Raw genomic sequence first — 10,544 nt, 5'->3', positions numbered from 1 at the left:
TGGAAAATTGGTTCATTTACTTTTGCTTGTTATATTAGCAAAATATGATTTTGTTATCAACATGTTTGAATCATTAAAAATGTTTTCTTCACTTAGGGTGTCGAAACTCTCAAACATGTATGGTGGCATCTTTCTCTAAGAATTTTATGCCCTCTTCTCTTTTCATCTACACTCATGATAAGGTGAATGCATTTTCTTCTGTGTAAGTTGATGACTAATTTCTCCACATTATATCCATGGAATGGAAACCTAATCATCCTCCAGCCTCAGGATCTCAGGCAAGTTCCACATGATGGGAAAGAGACATGCTTCGAGTGGATAGGCATATAGAGTGCATTGCAGGTGTAGTATTTTAATTTTTATCACGCTCAACCTCCCTTTCCCTTTCAATTTTTCGTGCACAAGCAAACAGCCATGCATGCATTTTCAGTATCACATGAGACTCGTCTTACTTGAATGCTCTTTGAACTTTTCACTTTCTATACTTCATAAGTCAGCACATGATCTGGTTGCTTACATACACATTGTTTGTGGAGGTAATCCAAATTCTTGATCATATGAAAACAGTGCATTATGACGGACAGATTTCCAAGCAGTTGCCACTAACCCTACTGAGATAAAATGGCTCTTAACTTCCAGAATTTTGCCTCCACTATTGTTCTGCATCACACCTTCTCTATGACAACATACATGCCATGTTAAATAGTTTTAATAGAGCAATAAGTATGGTTGAAATTATTAACAGAAGTTTGTAAAATAAGAAAGATCCTCAATAAGTACCAAAAACCAAAACAGAATCAATCAAGTTGATCAAATGCTATATATTTTTCCCTTCTCTCATCAACCAAATATATATAAACTAGTTATATAAAATTGAATTTTTTATAATTAAGTAATTATATTAAGTACCTAAAACAATATGAGAGTAGAAGGAATTGGTGGAAAGAGACCAGAACCTCAAAACTAATAGGAAAGGAGTAAGAATAAATATGTTTTAAATTTCAAATGTTTTGAATAAGAATATAAACTTTAGTGATGTACCAATATAGAATCCTGAAATATACAAATCCCTGAGGGAAAACATGGAATGGATCAAAAAAAGTTAAATTAATAAGGAGGGGCAGAAATAATTAGCACTACTTACAATTTATATTCTGGGCTAGAAGCCACTCACAATAGCCAGAAGCATCTTTAATCCCCATTTAAGTAGGGAATTTTAATGGTCACATTGGATGTGCCGGATGTAAGTGCAGGGCCTGCCTTGAGTGAACTTCTTGCTGACTCCAACGCTCGAGAAGTTTGAAGAGCCATCTCGGCATGGAGTTGTAGACATGTCATAGCCATCTATAGTTAAATAAAAAAATTATTGGGAACAGGAAAATAACGGAAGTTAAACCAAAACAGAGAAGAGGATACGGAGGCTTTGCAAAGCTTTACAGCAGAACAAAAAAGACTGAGTAAAAATATTATATTGACAGATGCTTATCAGTTAATATTTTAAAAGCAAATATATTGTCATGAAAAATTAAAATAAATATAAAAATAGAAGTCCAGAATGAGACCAATATTGATGAATCGTGACATTAATTGAAGTAACTAACCACATCTGTGTAACCTTAGCACAATAAAATAACTGTAGACCAATGCATAAAATTCTAAACCTTTTTGTATGACCAAAGTACAAGCAGATATAATTGAAAAGCTTGTAAGAAAAGGCAGAAAGGATTTAAACCTCTTTGAACCTTCAAATTTTCTGTTGCTTACCGTATAGCATTCTTTATCTGTGTCTAACTCAGCTATATCAAGGGCCCATGTGCGAATCCATTCAAGACCAGTAGAAATTTCAACATTTCCTTCGAGCAAGGCAGATGAAATGTAAGTAGGATGAAGGGCAACCAATACACATGAGGCTGCAAAAAGAACAGCTCTTCTCACATACGCTTCCTGGTGATGGCATACCTCTCTGCATGGATTAAAAGGCAAAGTTGAAAGTTTTCCTGCATTAGCACACTAGAAAAACAACATAGCAAGAGGTATAAACTACAACCAATAGGAAACACATTATCAACTCGATTAGCACGTGCAAACACACAGACTTTTTTGGTATGTCACTCCTCATACTGTTTCCAATTAAATTAACAACTAATATCTTAGCCAGTACCTGGATCTTAACATATTAAGGAGCAAAGGAGCCAGTACAGAAGCTTCTGGATGCATGGCTACAGATTTCATACAAACCCCAAGCATGTAAATGAGTTTCCCCAAGACAATGAAATCCCTGCCAAGCAAGTCAACACCATGCCTTTTCTTATCATATCCCTCCATGGCAGGAAGCATGAATGAAGCAGCATACAAGGGAAACTTATTATGGGAATACTCCATCTGGTTTTTCTGTGCAGCAGATCGCAGACTCCACCTGCGTGTTTTCCCCTTCTTGACCTGATTATGTTTTGGGGGAAGGTCCCTCTCGTAGCTATTTGACCAATTCAATAAAGAGCCAGCACCTGAGATCTCTTTCCAGGAACCAGCTCCAGGAGTCCCTGTGCTGCTAGGTAGGAACCAAGGACGGGTATCGGAAACAACTGAAATAAGGGAACTAGTCTGATGTTTGGGTTTCATAATTTTTGATTCAGCAAGCTCTTGAGCTGCTTCTGTCATAACATCTAGCATCATAATACGCTGACTGATATCAACATTAGGTGAATACAAAAGCTTGTTTAGTGTCTCAAGGGATTCAAATGGGCAGGTGACTGCCAAGGCAACTAATGCTCTTTGTCTTTTGTCTTCAGTTGATTCTTCTGCACCTTCTAAAGCAATATCAGAGCACCGAACCTGAACAAGAGTTCTGGTCAGATCCGTTGCTGCATGTTTCAGTTCGTCTGGAGATGCTCTTATGAGCTTTTCAGCTACATCAATAGCCGTTTCCACCTGTAATAAATTTTTAAACATCAAATTTCAGAAGAAAAAGTAGGATATCAAGAGAGAATCATAAACTGATTTGTTTAATAGCTCAGTCTAAAGTCTAGACCAATTATATAATACTTGGTAATCGCAGTAATTATTGAACCATGTAATTCATAACCAATTAATTTTTTCTCACAAGAAATAATAATAAAAACAACATTAAGCATAGACATATTTGATGATCAAATACAAGAAAAAAGTGTTGAGCAAATTACAAACCCCTTCAGCATCATCAGATTTTCTAAGAGCTGCAATAACTTCAGCCAGCTGTGAAAATTTTCTTTTCAGATCTGAGTCATCGTCTTCCAAATCATACGGCTGTAAAGATGAATCACTTGAGGAATATGAATTCTCGCTTGCACTGTCATCAACATCCTCCTCATTATCGTCTGAGTCATGATTCAGTGATGCTGGATCAATAATCTCATCTGGATCAAGCACATTAAACTCCAATAACTTCTTTTTGCCCTTTACATTAATACTTTTTCCTTTATTGGAAGGGGAATTAGTGTTCCTCTCTGGACCTGACACTGTAGAGGTCTTAGTTTCTTCAATACCTTTTCCTCCACAATTTGCTGCAGCTAGATTCCCTTTCTTGAGGATTGTGAATCCAAATTCCCAATCAATTGCCTCCCCACTGTAGCTATCATCAAGGTACAAGGGGTTCTTTGGATCAATAATTATAGACAATGCCAAAGCAACACAGCTAGCCATTTTTCGAACTAAATGATTAGGACTCTCCAACCTACCTGAAATAATTACACAAAAAAATTAAAAAACAACTCATTCAGGAAATAGGAATACCAATTTTAGTCAGATTTACAGGACTACGAATATGTGTATATGCACAGGACATGCAGTAGCTTCTAAGCTGAGTTTATTTTCATTGACAGTTGTCAGTTAGTTATACTGAGCTGTCGGCTATCAAAATTTGAATTTTGTTTTGTATAAAATTACCTTTGAGATTTATTAAAAGAATGTTTTAAACCCTTTTTTTTCTTTGCTCTTTAACTTTCTCTTTCTACTTTTCAATATTTTCTTGCACTTTCTTTTCATAAGTTCACAGTTGATGAGTAGGAGTGGGATGGAGATGGATCCACAACAGTATTTCATCACAGCAGTCAAAGTTTTAGTACAAACCATTCTATTTTGTTTTGCAGTATTAAATTTTCTTGATGAAAGTCCAGAATGTCTTGATAGCAAATAGAAAAACTTTTAAGTGATAGGTTAAACTATTTGTAAAACTGAAAAGAAAGGTTGAATCAGATAGGAAAACAATCCTTGCAAGTAATTGAATACATTTGTTAAGTTCTTATTGGAACTTATTCATGGTTACTAGATGACTAGCACCACCTGAATACTGGAGAAAAGTCCTTAATGCAGCTTACTTTCTTACACAGCAAAAAGTTCCTAATCTGACATGGAAATGAAGATTTGGAAAAGCTATCATATAAGCCCTACAATTATTACAAATTATAAACTTCAAACAACAACTTAATCTTGATAAAATTGCCACATTTGACTTGACACAACGAAGGATCACAGAGTAAAACAGCAAGTTAAATGGAATCATTTCCTATATCCAGAAGGCCCCATACTACACAAATTGTTCCAGATCTAACACATGCTTCCAATGGGTAGGGCCTGCTATTAAAAGCATTCTGAAGGATTAAGCGTAGGCAATATGCAATAGTTCCAACCCTACATAATCTCTCTTTTCATCTCTAATATCAAGACATCAAACAATTAAGTAAATGATTCTTACAGCTAACCCCTTGAAGAATCAAATGCATTCCATTCTTCATCCCATCCAATTCCTCCCTAGACATTGTCTCCAGAGAAAGGCCTAGTGCAGCAGATATGTCTGGGATAGATATAGGAAAAATAAATAAATATGGTACCAGATCCAGTGAATACTCAGAGGAGGAAGGTACATGATATTATTATAATGACAATGCCCCAATATACAGCAAATAGGGTATGAGCATTGACACAACAGGAAGGCCTTTGTATTGCAACTCAATGAAGGTGAGATGTAGTGGTGGAGAAATTCTTTCCAGTTACAAGGGTAAAAGCAATAAACTTGCCCTTCCCCAAACCCCACAATGAAGGCAAATTCATGCACTAAACCACCCTTTCAAACTCAAAACTAGAAGCTATTATTCCTCTATTCCGCATGCTTTTCACTTTCAGTATACTGGTGCGATTAAAAAGGATACAAGCTTGTTGCTCAATAGGTGCTGTTTGCACAAATTCTTTCTTAGACCATACTGCCATCAGACGTTGGACAGTATTCAAAAGCCCAGCGCGATTATGTTCTGATAATGAGGAACCAGGTGGGCATTCATGGACAGCGAACTGAAGGATCCATTTCAGGCAGCTAACAGGGAATACTTTCCATAGCAGGAATTTGTCAACAAACATAGACCTGAGGTGGAGACAAGGGAACATAGCAAAACAAAGGGGCATAAGCATACAAAAAGTATTAGTAATACTGAAATTTCATTACAGATTATTAAACAAAAAGACAGAAAGGAAAAAGTGCTTATGATGGTGTCAACATGCCTACAGCCATGCTGTGTCCCAATTGTAGTCAGTGGTGGGAAATGCCGGCATGGTGGAGGCTTAGCCCCTATATGGCAAAAAATCATTGAGTACCAGTTTGGCTTAGAACATGTCTCTAGCAGTCATGACTCTTTTTCAGTGCAAACACCACTTATGCGGACCTAAAGTGGTGTCATTTTGGTGTGGCTGTTCTAGGAGGACAATCTTGAGAATGTTCCCCATTTTTATTTAAACAGAACAGAGTCAGGAAATTGGCCACAATCACCCCCACTTTTCTCCAATGATGTCAACCCACCTTCTCTAGCGACAATGCCACATTTGCAGCCACATAGTGTTTTCTAGAAATTTTTAGCAAAGTCGTCTCTGTTGAGGTTGTGCAGCCATTTTCTGAACTATACAGATATCTCAAAGTATGAAAGAGATACTATCTGTTCTAACCTGTAGTCTGTTGTTCTTGTGAGTTCTACCCTACAATCTACCTTATATTTTATTTTATTTTACTAATTGGGTTTTGTCTTCCTAGTTGAATTATGGTAATTGCTACATCCACTCAACCACACGGATCTACACCAACCACTGCCTCCACCTCTGCGTTAGTTTCTTACTTGTACACTGAAATGTGCATTTAGTTTTCAAATTTTGACTTTTTATCACTAATTACAAATGTCTTTAATTTTAGTGTTCTTAATTTAATTTTTCAGCACACAAATATATAACGTGTATATTAAAACTTCAGAACTGTGGTCATCCAGTACCCAATACAACTTTTTCAGAGTCAGACACTCCGTGCTGCTATTTAGAATTGACTAGTTGTATTGTAGGTCATTCTGAACAAAAGCAAAACAAAATGATATTTTCAATCACCTGACAGAAGCCTGAAGCTTAAAAATTCGATGGAATAACAACCACAGCAGCCAATACGCTTGAACATCATTTGCATCTTGAGTAGCTAACTTATGCAAAATCAGCTCAGAGATTCTTTCTTTGGTATAAGGGTCGCTGATGGATTCCATTATTCTTGACCAAAATACCATGTCAGGTTTCAATGCAAGCAACTCCTTCGTAATTGAATCATTATTTGATGATAAGCAACCATTGACAAGCCTTACCACTTCAGGTATTAATTCACTAGATAGAAGATCTACAAGAAAGGGACTGCATTAGGAAACAATTTTGATCACACTAAACAGCTAGTCCAGACAAAAACTAAAACATAATTCACAACACTACAAGCACAGGAGTAGAGTCATAATTAACCGCAAGTCACAAACTTCATTTATCTCCTTCAGCAATTTAAAAAGTAGATTTGTTGTGTTTTCCATTAAATATAGGATAATAGTTAGAAGACAGTCAATTTCAACATGATGTTTCCAGTTTCTCAAACAATGGTTATTAGTCCTCCTGATCACAATGGAGAGTGGCCAAACATAAAAACACATGGCAGGATGGCTGATATAACAATGGTTAAATATACAAAATAATCAACTTACACTACACAAATATAAATACTCTTAAAAATAAAATAAAAAATACCAAAAGTAAGAACATTCATAATTAATAATCAAACCTCATTTTATAAAGGAGTATGTGGGGGAGGAGGGGAGAACGGACCTATGAAGTGTGAAGAAAGAACATAACACACAAAAAAAATACAGAGACCTGCAAGCTACAGTGCGGAATTTGAACAGATACCAAAGTATAAAACAACAGAGATGTGAGAATACTGAATAGAGACACAAACACTGCCATAGAGCAGAGGATCTGTTGAAGAACATCAGGATCTGTGAAGACAACACTAGTGCAGGGGTTTAGTGGCCGGACACAAAACAGAGGTCACATTCCATCTTACATTGAAACAAGGAGAAACTTCCAATTCTTTTTCAGAAAAGAAGCCCCATATATTTATGATGTAACACAAAGGTGAATCAAAAATCAGGGGGCAAAGAAAAGTATTATATCACTGAAAATAGATACCACCCTCAACTGCTGCAATTTTTCAAGATAACAGCTTAACTGAAAGAAATCCACAATAGAAACCTTGCAATGGTACTGCTCCATTGCTAAAGCTCATAGTTCACAACTACACCTAAAAACAGCATTTTACATATACGAAATATTACATTTCTATTCCAATAGAGAAGACCTAAATCCATCAAAACAACAGGATACCTTACAACTGAGTTATAAATAAAATTACCAAAGCAGACTCTTGCAATAATTTTTTTATTTGCTATGAACAGTCTTTAATTCACAAATTGTTGAGATTAAATTGATGCTGACAAGAGTAAAACAGTTATGTTCAGTGCACACATTTGCAATTTAATAAGATATGTACTCTTAAATAGAACAAAAAAATAATATATTCTACTTTTAAAATACCAGCATCCAACATATTTAACCTTTTAGAAGTGTTGCTTAACATGGATTCACATCAGTGTCAAGTTAATAATCAAATATTACAATTGTGATTTTGGAACTTTATTAGAGACTACAGAGCCATTCATTTGCTTGGGTTACGTTCACTACTACTCACATACTCACATGTTGACTCCGACTTGGAATCTTAGCCGAGTGGCATCACGTCCAAGGAAAATAGATACAACCTCTAGGTGGTATCTTTACCATGTAGGTGAGGAATAAAAAATGTCAAACTTGCAGTGGTTTGTAACCGCATGTCGGCACTTACAATAATGCATTTCAAACTTTTACAAACTTGGCATTGATGTCAATTTCACATTGATAATTGGTTCACTGGCTTCTTTTAGTTTTGTCAAATAACTCAGACATATTGCACACAAGAAACTGAATAGTATGCCTTCTGCAAACTATAACCCAAGTGACACTTGCTATCTTTTGAAAGCTATAACCTTTATAACAAGTGAAGAATGCATTTTTTTTTCCACCAAATGGTACACAAATTGCAACATATTGTGGCACTGGAAAAAACATGACATATTTCACAAAGGATGATAACTAATTCAAAATAAACTAATGATATTTAATAATATATATAGGTCAAAGAAAATGTTGAAGTATCAAATTTCTATTTACCAGTAGAGCCTCGGCGACAAATTCGAGAAAACATTTCCCCTACAAAAAACATTGCACCATTTTTGTCCATTTCATCCATCTCTGCATTTTCTAGCAAGACCATCTCTCTTTTTTCTGCCAAGGAGAGTAGTTGCACAACAACCTGCTTGAAAAACACACTGAAACTCTTGGTGAAAAAAATAGATCAATTGCTTAAAGGTTACTCACAAACAATAATGGTATTCAACAATTGAAAACCCACAAACTATCTCAACCAAGAAAAGAAAAGGAGGATACTGTGATGACAAGGAAGTGGATGAGTTCATTCTTGCTTTGTCGGGAATAGATGCAACAATCTGTGCCACCCTTGATACATCCATCTTGGTATGTACATCTGTAACGTTTCTCAATTTAGAAGAACCACCAAACTCTCTTGCTAACTGGACCACCCCTTTATTTTCAAGCAAGCACAGTACAAGCAATCTGTTATACATGTGGAATCAGAATAAGTTCTTCCCATCGTCATTAAATCAAATCACTTTATCACTTCACACCAAATTAAGCACAAGCATGCGGATAACTTTCAAAAAAAGAGAAACTTCATTCAAGACATTGCACAATGCGAACATCCATACCTTTCAGAATTAGAGAGGACGGCATTAACATCTAGACCATCAACCGGACTCAGCTGGAGAAAAGGAACCAAAATCTGCAGCACCTCAGAAACCAATCCACGGACAAAGAAAACATCATAAACACATTTCTGCGCCGAAAAGGGAAAACAACCCAGCCAGTTCGAGGCAACATCTGCAGGAAGTTCCATATCGCATGAAAAAACAGGAGCAGCAAAACGCAATATTATTTGAGGGACTCAAAATTTGGAAAGGAAAATAAAAACTAAAAAATAAAAACCCTTACCAAGTAATAGGAACCTAGCCAGTGTAGGGAAAGCAGCTCCTCTATAAAACGCACGCCACCAACCATTTCGTTTTTCTGCAGTAGGAACTTCGACACTGAAGACCTGAACGCAAAATAAACACGAATTTACGAATATGTCGTTATGATAACGGCGAACTACGAGAAAAAAAAATGAGTACAGACCTGGTCTCGGTAACTCTCGTCTATGCAATCTGTCACGATGGAAACATGCATTCAAAATCAAAATTCTACTTCAAACAAGTGAAATAGTGCATGTTCCTTCACAGTATGCGGATAGTGAAGAATTTGATTCAAGTTAGGGCACAAACCAACGAACCTGAGAGAAGAGAAAGGTCTACGGGGAAGAACATGGTAGCTATGGAATGAAGGGCGCAAATGACTTGATCGACGTGCTTCGCGTTCTTTATAGCCGAAATCACTTTGGCGACGTTGGTAACCACCTCATGTTCCAATTCTTTCTTCTCTGAAACTTCCTCCATAAGCGATTTTCCAAAGCGGAGTTTCTCTGGCTACTTTGCTTTCACCACGAATTTGCACTCAATTTCTGCACTTCCGGATGAGTCTACTTCGTTGCGGAAGCTTTGGGGTTAATTAAACGGCCTAGTTCAATCCTGAACGAGTATCATAGATATAATTATAATTAGGATTAAATACATTTTTGTGTCATGTTCTTAGAGTTAACTGCGGATGATTCTCATTTTTACTAAATGTTTAAAATAGTTTTAGTGTTTATTGTGGATGGTCCTCATTTTTATCAAATATTTAAAATGGTTTTCATTTTCGCAATTCGTGTTTAATTTAGTTTTTTTATATAATGTCTTAAATCAGTAACGGAGCACTGTATAGATGATACTGTTTGTATTATATTGTACTGGAGTGTATTCCATATGCTGTATAGGTGGATTATTAACATTTAACTCTTCAACTAGAGATTGCATATAGGGAGTCAAAGCATGAAAACATAGCATGACTCTTAGGTTATATAAAAGGCTTCAAAAAATGACATAAGAGATCCACAAAGTTCTTAAGTTCTTAAGATTGTATGG

At 36.1% G+C, this 10,544-nt stretch overlaps 1 protein-coding gene across 2 annotated transcripts; it reads right to left on the bottom strand.

Annotated features, from left to right (window-relative positions):
- LOC114163283 (telomere length regulation protein TEL2 homolog) lies at positions 1–10,103 on the bottom strand. 2 transcript variants are annotated; one of them, XM_028047498.1, is made up of 14 exons: positions 9,815–10,103; positions 9,661–9,689; positions 9,478–9,580; positions 9,195–9,366; positions 8,857–9,042; positions 8,581–8,738; positions 6,394–6,670; positions 5,184–5,392; positions 4,730–4,828; positions 3,184–3,713; positions 2,162–2,928; positions 1,765–1,963; positions 1,145–1,344; positions 1–676 (listed from the first exon to the last, which is right to left on the bottom strand). In XM_028047498.1, exons 1-13 carry the CDS (start codon positions 9,975–9,977, stop codon positions 1,192–1,194), a joined length of 3,045 nt encoding a protein of 1,014 aa, XP_027903299.1. In that variant the 5' UTR covers positions 9,978–10,103; the 3' UTR covers positions 1–676; positions 1,145–1,191. The 2 variants fall into 2 exon arrangements, with proteins under 2 accessions (XP_027903299.1, XP_027903300.1); XM_028047499.1 differs by having other exon boundaries at positions 1–671.
- Positions 10,104–10,544: the final 441 nt, after the last annotated feature.

Source organism: Vigna unguiculata, chromosome 9 (genome assembly GCF_004118075.2).
Source record: "Vigna unguiculata cultivar IT97K-499-35 chromosome 9, ASM411807v1, whole genome shotgun sequence".
In the NCBI taxonomy this organism is placed as follows: domain Eukaryota; kingdom Viridiplantae; phylum Streptophyta; class Magnoliopsida; order Fabales; family Fabaceae; genus Vigna; species Vigna unguiculata.
Note: the sequence above shows the minus strand (reverse complement) of the source record. Positions and strands in the feature narration are given on the sequence as shown.